Source organism: Contarinia nasturtii, unplaced genomic scaffold (genome assembly GCF_009176525.2).
Source record: "Contarinia nasturtii isolate CC-2019 unplaced genomic scaffold, AAFC_CNas_1.1 Cnas_scaffold_630, whole genome shotgun sequence".
Lineage (NCBI taxonomy): Eukaryota > Metazoa > Arthropoda > Insecta > Diptera > Cecidomyiidae > Contarinia > Contarinia nasturtii.
Genome location: NW_022197981.1, coordinates 281179 through 295166, shown reverse-complemented (window position 1 = coordinate 295166; position 13988 = coordinate 281179). Strand labels below are relative to the sequence as shown.

Below are 13988 nucleotides of genomic sequence, written 5' to 3'. Positions count from 1 at the left end.
GATTCGAAAAATGAGAAAAATCGAGATTTTATTTCATTAATTTGCTATTTTGTCTATGACTTCACAAAAAAAAAACTTTTTAAAAAAGTATTGGTGAACTTAAATATCTTCGACTTTGGTTGTGTGCGTATTGCATCTGAATTTACTTGGAACCATTTTGTTCGCTCCAGTTCATTTTATTCGGTGTTGGTGGCAGTTGATTGAGCATTTTATTATCAACGTCATTGAAATCGATAACGATACGTTTGCAAGTTGGTTTGTATTGCGTGTACTTGATTCCGGCTGCGTCAAGCATTCGCTTCGATGCAATTACCTCAGGTTTGTGTGCATGTTTATCCGACAAATAGATGATATCCTTAATGCGTGACTGAATAATAATTTTGGCGCATTCATTGCACGGAAACAATGCCACATACAATGTGCAATTCTTTAAATCGGCCGATAATTTATTGAGCACTGCATTCACTTCGGCATGACAAACATACATGTATTTTGAGTCAATCGCATTCGGTGTATTTTTACACCATGGGAATTCGTCATCGCTGCATCCCAACGGAAATCCATTATAACCAACACCAACGATTTTTTTATCTTCGTTCACAATACATGCACCGACCTGTGTGCTTGGATCTTTGCTACGTTTTGCTGCCAAAAATGCCATCGCCATAAAATAATCATCCCATTCGATGTAATCTATGGTGGATCAGACAAGAAAAATCGAATGAATGGAAATAATTGAGAATGCATAGCATTTTTAATTACCCTCACGCTTTTTTGACGGCGAACCATTTTGCACGATATTTTCTTCCATTTTTCGCACGAATCTATTTACACCTTCCACGTTTGGATCAACGACTATGAATATTCTTGTAACAAAAATAAACTGGTTTTGTTGTTGGTATTTTTATGGAATTGTCAAAAATACGCGGCAAAACACACTTTATGTATGGGTTTGAAATTGAATATTAAGATGGCGCACTGCATTTGCTTATTATTTCATAGTAAGATTTTATTTATTTATTTAAATATTTTCACTAATCCAAAAACTAAAAAAACTAAAGACTAAAGACACACACACACATGAAATCATTAACACAAAAAATAAAACAATATTATTGAAAAAAAGAGCTCAGTAGAGAGAGAGAGAGAGAGAGAGAGAGAGAGAGAGAGAGAGAGAGAGAATACTAGACGATATTTGACACGAATTGGCCGAATTACAAATGCTTTCAGTCAATGTTAATTTCTATTGTATATTTGAATAGTCTGAAGTATTTTTTAACGATCTACAGTACTTTGACCAATGTCAACAAATGACCATTTGTCGGAAAACGTAAAAAAATACATAAAATTTGTTAATTTTGTCTTTAATACATACATCAACGAGATTCGGTGAATATTTCATTATTATGGAAAAAATCGAAGGCAAAATTCGTTCAATTCTAAGCGAATCAATTGTGGGTTCAACGATTGCCAAATTCTGGCAAACCTGTCGTCATTCAATGTGCATCAAAAGCGGCATTTTATATAAAAACTTAAAGAATAAAAAAAAACTTTGTGTGGTCCACCAAGAAATAGATTGAACTATTGCGCCATTTTTGCTTACATATACATGCTTAGAGAACATCTGTCAAATATCTAAAATTGTTTGATTGAAGTGTCAATGTGATTGCGCCAAAGCTGTTCATCAAAACAATCGTGTAGTTGTTCTCACTTCTGGTGTTTTGTGTAGTAATATTCACAAGTGAAAAAAAAGTCGTGCAAATAGCATCATGTCGACATTGAGTGAAGCAGAGCTTGCTCGAATTGCCCGAAATCGCGAAAAGGCACGAAATATAAAAGCATCCAAGCTTTGTCTTCATCCGTATTCTCGTCCAAAATCCAATGAAAATGGCGAACAATCCAAGAATGAAACGGCAACGACAACAAAAAGGTAAAAGAAAACCATCAAAGTTTCAAATGTTTTGAATTTCAAATTCCATTGATCAGATCATTTAATAGTTTTTGTCTCTTTTTTTCATTGACTCAGTGTAACACGTGCCACAAAGCTAATTGACAGTGGTGGTGGTTTTCTCATTGAGCAAGAAATTTTTACCGAAACACCAGAATGTGTCGAAAAACCCGATGTAATTGAAGAAATCCTACCGATTCCTGTACAATACGATACATGTTTGGAATGTAATGAACAATTCATTGAGTCGTATCTGTTGAAGAATTTTGGTTATTCGGTTTGTGATAAATGTCGCGATCCGGACGACAAACATTCACTTATAACTCGTACCGAAGCCAAGAATGAATATTTATTGAAAGATTGTGATTTGGATAAACGTGAACCGCCACTCAAGTGTATCGTCCGCAAAAATCCACATAATGTCAGATGGGGCGAAATGAAATTGTATTTGCATTTAGAAGTGGAGAAACGAGCATTAGAAGTTTGGTATGTTGGATAGTTAAAAAAAAATACATTAATAATAGCTAACGAAGTCCTTTTGCTATCTTTGCTTCAGGGGTACCGAGGAGCGTCTCATGGAGGAGCGTGATTTACGTGATGAAAAACGCGATCGAGCCAAACTGAAGAAATACAACAAAAATATGAAACAATTGCGAATGGAAATGCGAAGCAGTTTATATGATCGCACAACACAGGCACCACATGCACATGAATACGGCGAAGAGACATATCACGAGGAAGAAGATAATTATACACACAAATGCACCATTTGCGGTTTTATTGAAACATTTGAAAAAATGTAAAAAAAATACTCAGCCCTCATCGGTCCACATAAGCAACATTAAGCAACCTTAAGCAACCCAAAATACATCTATATTATTTCTTAAAAGTAAATCTACTTATTGTCCTTAATATTATAAAATTTTGTACAAAAAAACACCGTGATTCAATAAATTTGCATGAGGTCACAAAAATTAAGCGAAAAATCTTCATTGTGTTTGTGTCGGTCGATTTTGTTTCATTACCTTTCTTGACTCCAAAAAAAAAAAATCGATAATACAGATTTCATACATTGTTCAATCAGTTTTTCTCATCTGTCAAATGGCTGTATACAAATTTGTCATTGGTCGTTTCCACGTGCTCTGTGTACACGATATTGAAGCGGGGAAGTGAATTTTTATTTCAATTTTGGATTCGATTTTAATTGAACGTGATAAAAAATTTGCGGTAACAACAAAAAATGGAAGAAGAACAAATTGAACAAGATCAAGCGGTCGTCAACTTTATTCCCTGCATATCGTTTGTGAAGCGTGGTGTTGCCAAAGAGAATCCAGACAAGGTTTCTATTGTTTACATTCAATTCAAAACATTAACGCAATTTCATTAAGTAAATGAAAATGAAAATGCCATCCATTTCAGGTGACTTTAACGCGAGAAGAATTAGCCAGAGTTATTTCGTCTACAAAAAAAGAGTTAGAGTAAGTTTTAATTTTATACACCACAATGCTTTGAGCGCAAAGAGAATTGATTTGTTTTGTGTTCATTTTTAGTGACGAGGAAAATGAGGACGATGACGACGAAAACGATGAAAATATGGACACTTCTGATGGTGTCGAACCACAGTCACGAAATCCAGACGACGAGTTCAATTTTGCCGACTACGATGAAGAAGGTAATTTCCAGAATACCGCATTTTTTTCTCTTTGTGTGTTTATTTTTAATGCAACAATTGTGATTATAATTTCAGACGCAACTCAAGTGGCTGCAGTGAGTGATATAGCTGTCGTTGATCCGGATGAGCACATCAGTGACGGAGAAGATTCAGAGGCTGAAGATGATCTCATCAAACCGACAGACAATTTACTACTTGTTGGGCACGTTGATGACGACGCTTCATCGCTGGAGGTGTACGTTTATAATGAGGAAGAAAACAGTTTTTATGTACATCATGATTTTCTGTTACCAAGTTTTCCACTTTGCATTGAATGGATGAATTATGATCCAGAGAGCAAAGATAACGGCAATATGTGTGCCATCGGTTGTATTGATCCGATCATCACAATTTGGGATTTGGATATTCAAGACACGCTCGAACCGGCTGTTAAATTAGGTTCAAAAGGCAAACGAAAAAAGGGCATCGAAAAATTTGGACATACAGATGCTGTATTAGATTTATCTTGGAATACAAATTTTCCGTAAGTAAATAGCTCAAAGTGCGTTTTAAAATGCTCATAAAATGATAAAAAAAAAATTTTGTTTCAGACACATTTTGGCAAGTGGGTCCGTTGATCAGTCTGTAATTTTATGGGATTTAGACGAATTGCAGCCACATACCACAATTCGTGCATTCCAAGAAAAAGTGCAATCAATTAAATTCCATCCGACCGAAGCGCAAATGCTATTGACTGGCAGTTGTGATGGTACTGTTAAATTGTTTGATTGCCGTGATCCAAGCGAAATCGATACGAGTTTCAAACAATGGTCATTCACTGGAACCGAAGTGGAACGGGTCTACTGGAATCCACATAATACAAACTACTATTTTGTTGGCCTAAACAATGGTTTCATTCACTATTGTGATATTCGTCAAGAGGGCAACAGTATCTGGAATATACAAGCACACAGTGATGAAATCAGCGGCATTCTCGTCAATCATATGCAAGACGGTATGCTCACCACCACATCGGCCGATGGTGTTCTGAAAGTATGGCGATATAATTCAAGCACAGCTCCAACATTAATTCATGAAAATGAAGTTGGCATCGGTCGTATTCAATGCGCAGACATTTCTTATGACAATGGATTTACGTTGGCCGTTGGCGGTGACAACAAACAAAAACAACTTCGTGTCATTGATGTTCGAGATTTCGAAGTTGTTAAGCGACAATTTAACGCATAATTACGATACAGAAATTCTTATTTTTGTTTATAAATAACCAAATGAAATTATTCATTATTTTTTTAAATCAATTTAAATAAAATCACTTTTTATGTTTTCGAATTGAAGAAGATGTGTTATTTTTCTTAAAGAAAGAATGACTATGAAATTATAACAGTTTTTTGTACCATTTTTATATGACCTGCTCCACTCGCATTTATTCTACATTTGTGAACAGCTTTTATTGGGCTGAAGCTTTGAATGTTAATTAGATACGAGTGGAGAAATGGTATAAAGCGTTGAGTTATTCAAATTTACTCATTTTTTTCTACTGGGTTTAATACAAACATTTTTTATGGATCGCCATACGCTGGATACTTTACCGGAAACAAGTTCATTATTTCGAAAGCCGAGACAATTGAAAATATTTTCTTAATGAGAACGATGATTTAATTATTTGGCGCGGTTGCCAGTAACGACATCTTGCTTTTCGCTTTTAAAACAAAAGCTTTTTTCCAAGCTCTTGTCAAACTGTATCTCGAAGCTCCAGCATTGATAAACCATTTTCGCTACAAGATTTTTTCAAACAAATGCTAAATAAAAAAGAAAATTCAAAATTTTTCGATATTTATAAATTGCTTTTGTGATATAACAAGAAAATAAAACACATTGGATTTAGTTTGACGATTGTTTGGATGTATTTAGTTGTTAAATGCGCACATGCAAGTCGCTTTGTACAATGTCAATGTCAGCTGTGAACTGTCCAAAATATGTGATGCGACTTTAGCGCACTTTCATCGCCAAGGGAAGATAGCCGAGTCGTTAAGGTCTCAACCAGCGGCGGGATGAGCTGGTGCTATAAGTGTCTTCTAGATGCATGCCTCTTGGAAGTGCTTTGATGCAATATCTCAAAGGGCGGAAAAAGGTCAGTCCCCAATTATACCTAATTATCGTCTCTCTCTCTCCGATAAGCGGCCTTTTTCTTGTAATTTCATTTACCATTTTCTATGAAAATCCAATTTTTTTCACAGTTCCGATGGTTTTTTCGAATCGAGGTTCGAATCCTGACGTGGCAAAAAAAAATTTTCGCCATTTTTTTTCTCGATTTATGTTTTTATATTGATTTTTCAATAAATCTGTTAGGAAAAAGAATTTTGTTCAGATATTACAAACATAGGCTTTATTTTTTGAAAATAGTTCAATAAAATGTAAAAAATGAAAAAAATAAATCATAACGCTTGAATCTATCCAGCCCTGAATATTTTTTTACAAAAATATACACATATCGCACACATATGGTCGTGTATACATGCCGTCATATGTGTACATATGTGTATACTATTTCTCCTCCATATACAATGACACAAGTAACACAATGAAATAACGCTAAAAAATAAATCGATTTTTGCTTTCGGAAATTCACGAAAAAATATTTAAATGAATAAAAAAATACAATTTTTTAAAACACAATCTTCGATTGAAACATGAATTTCGTAGTGAAAATACCCGAATTTGATTTACACGAAGTAGATTTTTTGCTTTTGAATTTCATTTAGTTTCTTGTGTTTGTTCGGAGGTGTATCGTATTTTAATAAGTACAAATTATTACTTACGAGAAAATCGAGATTTTTAAATCGCCAGAAATTCATTTACACTCGATAACGAATTTTAGAAATGAATAAGAAAGGACTGGATTTCCAACCATTTGACGAAAGCACGAGCCATCATTCTCAACTAAGATGTAATTTAGTTTCACTTTGGATTTGAGTGTGTGATGTCTATACACGCCGAAAGCAGAACGATGACTGAATTTCATTCATATGTGAATACTCAACGCTCGTTCTTTGTGTGAATGAAGGGGAATAGAGCAGCTGTATCGTATGATGCTCATACACAATAATAAAACACACACTATGTTCGTGATACAGCTGAAATTAGCGGCATATATGAGATTGCGCACAGAAAAAAAATCAAACATATTTCTTCGATGAATCTATTGTTGAAATTTGTTCAATATGAAATTTTCGGATTATCGCCATATGCGAGCTAGACGAATATCAACAACAGATGAAAGAATATTTTTAATATAGGCATTTACTTTGTTAGCTAGAACAAAAATTACTGAAATAATAATATGAATGTGCGATTGTTTATATTCACTTTGTTGGACCTGGAAAACTACTTCATTTAAACTAATTATCAAAAACGAAATTGGTTTATGCTTTGTTAACAAAATTTTATGGCACCAATTTCAGATCCATTCAATTCAATCGCTAAAAAATAAAATCTAATATTGATTGCACACTTTTACAATTCATAGAAATTTAAAAAAATGCACAAAAGCAGTTTGTGCTTCTCAATAAATCGTCTGAATGTTTGTGGTCGTCGTTAACAATGTATTCAGATTTAATGTCAAGAAACAAACAAAAATGTGAATTTTGTTTTTAATCACGACGGTTTTGAAATGAAATTTAACCGTCAATCAGAGTGGACAAACGATTGTTTCAATATTTTATCGAATTTCATTGTTTCGACCACTTTGAAATTTGCCACGCTGAAATGATTTTTTTTTTTTTTTTTTTTTTGAAAAATCACAATGTTTCAAGCGATGAAAAAAAATCTCAAACAACATCGGAAAACTAAACAATTGGATCAAAGGAAATCAAGTTTTTCGAAGCATGTAGCTGGCAAAAAAGTGAAGTGGCATATGGCCAAAGCCACTAAAAATCGAGGAATTTGTTAAATTTTCATATATTTATTATTCATAAATACTTTGCTTTGAACATTTTAAATTCTGCTAACAATTCTCTGTACAACTTTCAAATAAATATTTAATTTTTACACACAAAAAGAAAAAGAATAAATAAATACAAACAACAACAAAAATAGTTAATAAGAAATGAACATAAAAAGTCATTTCAATACTTTTTAAATGATTGGCGCAATTGGAGCAAGTGGTGCAATTGGTGCAATTGGCTGTAATGAAAATGATAAAACGAAAAAATTCATCAGAACAAAAAAAAAATGGTTAAAAAAATCCATTCCTTACCAATAGACCCAATCGCGTCTTGAGACCAGCAAGCTTCACTTGGAGTGGAAGAAGTGTGTTCGTTTTGAGGAGATCTGTGTGAGAAATAAAAAAAAGAACAAATGAATAATGAATGTCAGATAAATTGCATATATAACAATGCAATATTTGTAAACATGCAATTGAAACTTACTCTTTTGAAGTCCGAGATTGGTTCTGAATGCTCCAAGATTGATGGCTCCCAATTGGAGTGGCAAAAACTTCAATCCAAGTGGTGCAAGTGGTAGTAAAGCTTGTCCAACTGTTGGTTCGGTGGATGATTCGTCTTTCTTGGATCCATCTTTACTCGAATCATTGTCGGCTAATTCAATAACGGCTGCAACACCTGATTCATCAGCAGAATCACTGTCACTGTCACTGTCGGCTTCACGTTTGTTCAATTTTTTGTCTTCATCGGCGTCTCTTGACTTGCTGGATGATTCATCATCGGCTGATTTATCTTCAGTTTGTTGTGATTCATCGGCAGCTTTGCTTTCGGCTTCAGGTGATTCGGCAATGGCTTCAACAGTCTCTACTGCAACGCTTTCCTCTTCTTCTTTTGGCGAGAAGATGGTAATTGTTGATCGTTTCTTTGGATCGGTTGCTTTGCGTGCAACTGAATCTTCCGACAATAAACTACGAACAAAACGGCTACCAGATTGTCCTTGAATCAATACTTGAAATGGAATATTTGCCTCTTCACAATTGGCTTGCATGTCTTCCACACAATTCACATCTGTTGATGAAATGAGCAACGAATGAGAAGAGCAAACAATGCAAAATGGGAAAAAGAATGAATGATTAATAACTCGTTTGATCCGAAATAAGTCGACACTCACTTTCATCATCTTTATTATTGCATTCACAAATACACTCATCACCACAATAAAATCCAATACATTTACATAATTTACATAAATCCTTACATTTTTGATCTTCCGCCACTTCGTTCCGGAGTGGAGTCGCCTGAATGTGGCACACGGCACAAATAACGACGATGAAACACAATGCAAAACTGATTTGATTCATTGTTATGCGAAAATGTGGAATCACTTGCTGCCAAAGACAATGGAACTGCACAAAATACGACTGAAGAAAGTCAAATGGAAAATGTTTCGACTTGAACAAGTTAAATGTGATAATTCACTTGAACACTGAATACTCAATGGTTGCCAATTTGAAATGTGTGCCATTTTATATAGCGGTCATATTGTTTATTATTTGCTCTGGATTGCATTTGTCAACTCTTTTTTCTTTCATACACTCACCTTCAATTCGACGCGATGTAAGCAAATTATTATTATATTTTTTTTGTTGTTGGCTTAACGTATCTCAGGTCTTAGCAAATGACATTCGAATAAATATTTTGCACAAAAACATATGCGTATGCATTTTCTTCTAGTTATGGCTTTCGTTCATGGGCCAAAAAAATATGTCTTTTCCGGGAGACAGAGACATGCAGATTTTATTACAGTATACCACCAGTAACCGCAATGCAACATATATTACTCACGTTATTGTTTTCATTTGAATGTTGTTGTTTTTTGCCATTTGTTAATTTATCATTTCTGGTTCAGTCACCTCGAGCTACATCTGCAACAATTGACCTGGTATTTGGCGCTTCATGCACAAAAAACGATCAGAATCATTTCTTAATTTTTTTTTTTTTTTTTTTTTTTTTTTGAGGAAATCCTCATAAGACTAGAAAAATCATTGAATGTTCAAAAATCTAAGGAGACATAGAAACACTGTATTTTTCCTGATTTAATATTTGTTTTATTCATAGTTCATAGTATAGTCATTTAGCTCTAAAATATCCAATAATTTCGAACGTATCATCCAATAAAACACACGTTTAAAAATAAATAAGGTATTTTTTTTAGTTTTGTCATGCAAGATTTAGTTTTATTTTGTTTTCTTTTTGTGTGTTGTGTGCCTCTACTAGTAGATTGTATTATAATTAATGTGTGTTTTTTTCTTTGTCCTTATGAAAGTCAGCAACAAAGATCTAATTTCTCTCTCAATAATCCGTATTTTGTGTCTCGTTTTCATTTACTTTTTTTGGATAAAGTATTGAATTTGATGAAAAAGATTCGGGAGTAGCGGAAGTGTGATAGCACAAAAACGAACGAAAATAAAACTTTTCGATGAACATAAGATACATTTTTAAGCGATTTTTCTTTATATGATAAGTTTATCGTAAGAGGGTGGAGAGTCGTCAATCTTTGGGTTATCATTCAAAATGGCAATGTGATATGGCGGAGGTGGAGCTATTGGGTCAATTACATTCGGAACCTGTAAATAAAGCAATATATTTGATACATGAGTGAAATAAATGGAATATACAGTTTGAACGTTTATCGTAGTATTTTCATGGTGAAATTTCATTTTTAAAAATGGGAGATTTTTACATGTGGTTCATGCTGGTCCAGATGCGCTATTTCAATATCGTTCACATTTGTTGTGACAGCACTTAGCTGGGGAGGTGAAATACTCAAGTTACGTGGTCGACGACACAATGAAACTGTACAAGCAGCGACAAAAAATGTCGCCGAAAAAGCACAAAAGATCAAAATCTCTAAACCGCTCCCTTGAAACGCTGCACGGAAAACGATGAGAATAAATTGTTGAAAATCAAACATTAAAAAAATTATTATTGAAATCAATGAAACAATACAAACCTGCCAGAAAAACTGTAGCCAATGCAAGCGATGCCCACATACCACACTTTAAATGACTGGGTAAAACTTGTGAATCCGTTGAATTTACAGCGTCCACAACATTTGCACGTTCATCAGCCAAAATTTCATTCGACGGTTGAATTGCATTCATTCTTAACGTTCCTTGTCCCAATTCGATTGGCAAATGTGATTGACTGTATTAATTTCAGGCAAAAGTCATGTAAAAATTACGAAAATGGTAAAAATGAGAAAAATATATTCGATAATGTGCTTACTATTGGTGTAAAACAGGAAAATCGGCTGGTTCACCGTATGATGTGTTAACCTCAGCATGTGTTTGAATTTCATGATGTGCACGAGATGTATGATGCTGATGATGCTCTAAATTTAGATCAAATTAAATCGAATTTAATTGAATCATTATCAGTATAAACTTTTGATTAGAAAATTTCAATCAATGCCATAAAACATTGTAAAGTCTTCATAAATGTCATTGTTTAATTAATGATAGCTTGTGTCTTCTGGGTGTCATTCAGTTTTCCAAATTAAGATTTATAGTATACAAACCTTGATGATGGATATTTGAACGATGGACGTTGGGTCGATGAACATTTGGTCGATTCACGTTTCGACATTCTGTATTTGGAAACCGATGAACTGGTGTTAGCATTGATTTATTCCGTCGTGGTGGATGATAAAAATCGTATCCGCTGCCTGACAACGAGGCGGCCACACTAAGTCGCAAATTTGTAAGTGGTTTTTTTTTTTGTTAATTTTCGAGAATATTCATTTAATTTCATAATAAAAAATTAATGGTTTTTATTTGATATAAATAAATTTAACTTACAATCCTGCTCTGGCTCGTCCAAAGCCACATGCTTGTGATCGTTTATCGATCCAAAAATGCATCCCAATCACTTTCTCTCTGTATCTTTCGCTCTCTGTATAATTTGTATGTGTGTATATTAAATTTATTTGCAATTGAGCCTATCTGAATGTTCTTAATATTTAAGCATTTGAACTCATTTCAAATTGAATCAAATCAATTCGTGAATTATAAATGTGTTCAGAGTGGAAGATTTTTCAATAACCATATTATGTCTTTTGTATTCTTTGTATCCAGATTGTTGTGTTTGCATTGAATAATGTTACTTGATTTGAAAAATTAATTAATACAATTGTTTTTCGGACATTATTCACATTCAATGACGGCAAATAATTGGATCATTTATTTATGGAAAATTTAATGGATTACATTTATGCAAAAATATGATTAAATGTCGATAATTTAAAAAAGATACAAGTCAATACATTGAAAATGCAACAATTTGATTTTTTTTTTTGTTATCACTTGAACACTTTAAAATTGTTGGATTTTTTTCGTCTATCACACACATTAATAGAATAGAAAGCACAAAATCGGAGAAAAATTCGTTCGTTTACATTATTATCTGTTGCGAGATCAATTGGTGACTGAAAATTATCTTAAAAATATGCCATTGTCCAGTCCCTCGAATTCAGTTGGTTTCATTGGATTTTTGGTCGACGCTTTTCGAAAAGCAAAAATGTCCATCACATTTTCTAAAGCGATTATTTCACGAAAAAATGATGTTCCATGTTTGCACTGTAATTGCTTGATTTATAAGACAAATGACTATTTATTGTAACGAACAGCATTTTTTCTATGTATTATTTTTTTCTATGGAAAATAAATGTTCTAATCGCAGATACGTCTTGTTCTTCTTTCAATGAGAAAGCGAAAAAAAAACAAAAATAAAAATCACGATCATATACAAAGTTCCAGGTTCGATATCCGCAGACTATGGAAGATATAACGTAAACAATAACAATAAACGTGAAAATGCTGTGGCGAATGGTGGAAAATTGATTTTTTTTGCCACTCGCTCTTTCTCTCACTCAGAGACTACTGCTACTTTGCATCTTTAGCGTGTATAAAATCCAGGAAACACAAACTTCACGTTTATTTTTAAATGCATCGAATTCAAATAATAAATGAGTTCTTTTATCTTTCCTCTTCTATCCACTTTCGAAAGTCGTTCTTCCTTTTTTTTCTCTAAATCTATTTATGTCGAAACAAAAAAAAACGAAACTGATTCAAGTAATAGAAAGTTTTTGTATTGTCTCGTCGTCGCCGTTGTTTTCGTCGTCGTCGTCGATACGAATCAACATTATTTTTGTTCCACTTATTTTTTTTTTTCACCAAAAAAATGATATATTTTAAATGGATATAGTCAATCGTTTCGGGTCGAAATTTCGTCTGCGACGTATTCGAAATCCGATTTAAACTTCAATGTTTATGTGTGTTGTATTCTATACTGTGCCATCAGCCATGATTTTCCAATGTAGTTGAATAATAAAAGAAATGAAGAAGCAAATTCGCGTGCTCGGATGATAGAAACGGAATCAAGAGGATGCAAGTTGAGAAAGTAGCTCGATGTGTGCTGTTGTATTGTGTGTGCTATATATTCGCAAATTATACCTGGGCAAAAAAGCACACGACACGAGAACACAGAATACAATATCAATGGAGAAAAAAAAAATATTGTGAGTGTCAACAACAACAAACGCATGGCGCTTGTACCACCAAAAGATTCATCGCAAACGGGCAATATAAAATATAATGTCAGTGCATGGATACACCGATTCCTGTTTCCATTCGACATCGGGTTAAGTTTACCAATTTTTCTATACGGTGCGCGACTCTGCCTTTGCGCATATCTATACATATATTTTGCAAATGTAGTAAAAATGTAATACAATACAGTGAAATATTGCCAACATCCGAATAAAGGCGAAAAGCTTTTTGCTATTCGAACCATTTAGACAACATATAGAGCAGAGGCTTTTCTTTAACGAATGCTATTATTCGCTTTTCATCTGAATCTCACACTCTCTTGTGCTTGTGTGAGCGTAACAGTTTCACTATGGGAAAATGGTCAAATGTTTGCCTTGTTTCGTTTGCCGATCGAAATTCGAATTTACGAAATAAATAGCCACTTCAAATGCAAAGACACAACTCCAAGCTAACACAAACAAACATAGATACACAAACACACACATTCTCTCTTTCTCTATGTCGCGTACATAGAAGCAAATGCACGAACAAACATAGAAAAATCGCATGAAATGCATTATCCTCTTTTCGGATGCTATCTCTCACCCTTTTGTTCGTATTTTGATAACATGCAATGCATTGCTCTTATGTCATCGTATTTATCCAGTAGGAGAGAAAAATGTATGAACACCCGATGTATCGATGTCATGTTGCTATTATTTTTCGGGTTTTCAGTTTCATGGTCATCGTTTAACTCAATATAACATTTTCATCAATATTGATAAAGAATATAATCACACAACCATCCACATCGTGTGATGGAAAGTGTGAGAGTAAAA

The 13988-nt window shown here is 33.8% G+C and overlaps 5 protein-coding genes and 1 long non-coding RNA gene across 6 annotated transcripts; 2 read left to right on the top strand and 4 right to left on the bottom strand.

Annotated features, from left to right (window-relative positions):
• Positions 1–2: 2 nt before the first annotated feature.
• On the bottom strand, positions 3–898 carry LOC116340366 (deoxycytidylate deaminase). Its single transcript, XM_031766841.1, has 2 exons — positions 763–898; positions 3–693 (listed from the first exon to the last, which is right to left on the bottom strand). The coding sequence occupies exons 1-2, from the start codon at positions 809–811 to the stop codon at positions 143–145; spliced, it is 600 nt and encodes a 199-aa protein (XP_031622701.1). The 5' UTR covers positions 812–898; the 3' UTR covers positions 3–142.
• Positions 899–1661: 763 nt separating this feature from the next.
• LOC116340154 (DNA repair protein complementing XP-A cells homolog) lies at positions 1662–2926 on the top strand. The gene is made up of 3 exons (XM_031766439.1): positions 1662–1930; positions 2027–2434; positions 2505–2926. The coding sequence occupies exons 1-3, from the start codon at positions 1770–1772 to the stop codon at positions 2749–2751; spliced, it is 816 nt and encodes a 271-aa protein (XP_031622299.1). The 5' UTR covers positions 1662–1769; the 3' UTR covers positions 2752–2926.
• Positions 2927–3058: 132 nt separating this feature from the next.
• Positions 3059–4949, top strand: LOC116340107 (periodic tryptophan protein 1 homolog). Its single transcript, XM_031766340.1, has 5 exons — positions 3059–3287; positions 3368–3426; positions 3499–3620; positions 3696–4143; positions 4211–4949. Exons 1-5 carry the CDS (start codon positions 3189–3191, stop codon positions 4845–4847), a joined length of 1365 nt encoding a protein of 454 aa, XP_031622200.1. The 5' UTR covers positions 3059–3188; the 3' UTR covers positions 4848–4949.
• A 551-nt stretch (positions 4950–5500) lies between these two features.
• Positions 5501–7369, bottom strand: LOC116340118. The gene is made up of 2 exons (XR_004201057.1): positions 6440–7369; positions 5501–5962 (listed from the first exon to the last, which is right to left on the bottom strand). It is a non-coding gene; the product is annotated as an uncharacterized LOC116340118 (long non-coding RNA).
• Positions 7370–7561: 192 nt separating this feature from the next.
• Positions 7562–9050, bottom strand: LOC116340157 (RNA polymerase-associated protein LEO1-like). Its single transcript, XM_031766450.1, has 4 exons — positions 8820–9050; positions 8048–8629; positions 7876–7949; positions 7562–7802 (listed from the first exon to the last, which is right to left on the bottom strand). The coding sequence occupies exons 1-4, from the start codon at positions 8920–8922 to the stop codon at positions 7755–7757; spliced, it is 807 nt and encodes a 268-aa protein (XP_031622310.1). The 5' UTR covers positions 8923–9050; the 3' UTR covers positions 7562–7754.
• Positions 9051–9712: 662 nt separating this feature from the next.
• Positions 9713–11878, bottom strand: LOC116340114. The gene is made up of 6 exons (XM_031766351.1): positions 11422–11878; positions 11142–11308; positions 10850–10955; positions 10575–10768; positions 10305–10492; positions 9713–10188 (listed from the first exon to the last, which is right to left on the bottom strand). The coding sequence occupies exons 1-6, from the start codon at positions 11481–11483 to the stop codon at positions 10075–10077; spliced, it is 831 nt and encodes a 276-aa protein (XP_031622211.1). The 5' UTR covers positions 11484–11878; the 3' UTR covers positions 9713–10074.
• Positions 11879–13988: the final 2110 nt, after the last annotated feature.

What these genes read in the sequence shown, in the direction of transcription:
- LOC116340366 (XM_031766841.1), bottom strand. Translation starts at nt 811, where the DNA reads ATGGAAGAAAATATCGTGCAAAATGGTTCGCCGTCAAAAAAGCGTGAG. An exon ending in GCCGTCAAAAAAGCGTGAGG is followed by an intron (nt 694 to 762) that starts GTAATTAAAAAT and finishes GATCCACCATAG; the next exon opens with ATTACATCGAATGGGATGAT.
- LOC116340154 (XM_031766439.1), top strand. Translation starts at nt 1,770, where the DNA reads ATGTCGACATTGAGTGAAGCAGAGCTTGCTCGAATTGCCCGAAATCGC. An exon ending in ACGGCAACGACAACAAAAAG is followed by an intron (nt 1,931 to 2,026) that starts GTAAAAGAAAAC and finishes TCATTGACTCAG; the next exon opens with TGTAACACGTGCCACAAAGC. An exon ending in AAACGAGCATTAGAAGTTTG is followed by an intron (nt 2,435 to 2,504) that starts GTATGTTGGATA and finishes TCTTTGCTTCAG; the next exon opens with GGGTACCGAGGAGCGTCTCA.
- LOC116340107 (XM_031766340.1), top strand. Translation starts at nt 3,189, where the DNA reads ATGGAAGAAGAACAAATTGAACAAGATCAAGCGGTCGTCAACTTTATT. An exon ending in TCTACAAAAAAAGAGTTAGA is followed by an intron (nt 3,427 to 3,498) that starts GTAAGTTTTAAT and finishes GTTCATTTTTAG; the next exon opens with TGACGAGGAAAATGAGGACG. An exon ending in TCTTGGAATACAAATTTTCC is followed by an intron (nt 4,144 to 4,210) that starts GTAAGTAAATAG and finishes ATTTTGTTTCAG; the next exon opens with ACACATTTTGGCAAGTGGGT.
- LOC116340157 (XM_031766450.1), bottom strand. Translation starts at nt 8,922, where the DNA reads ATGAATCAAATCAGTTTTGCATTGTGTTTCATCGTCGTTATTTGTGCC. An exon ending in CAATCTCGGACTTCAAAAGA is followed by an intron (nt 7,950 to 8,047) that starts GTAAGTTTCAAT and finishes TTTCTCACACAG; the next exon opens with ATCTCCTCAAAACGAACACA. An exon ending in AGACGCGATTGGGTCTATTG is followed by an intron (nt 7,803 to 7,875) that starts GTAAGGAATGGA and finishes TTTTCATTACAG; the next exon opens with CCAATTGCACCAATTGCACC.
- LOC116340114 (XM_031766351.1), bottom strand. Translation starts at nt 11,483, where the DNA reads ATGCATTTTTGGATCGATAAACGATCACAAGCATGTGGCTTTGGACGA. An exon ending in TTCAAATATCCATCATCAAG is followed by an intron (nt 10,956 to 11,141) that starts GTTTGTATACTA and finishes ATCTAAATTTAG; the next exon opens with AGCATCATCAGCATCATACA. An exon ending in TGGACCAGCATGAACCACAT is followed by an intron (nt 10,189 to 10,304) that starts GTAAAAATCTCC and finishes CTTTATTTACAG; the next exon opens with GTTCCGAATGTAATTGACCC.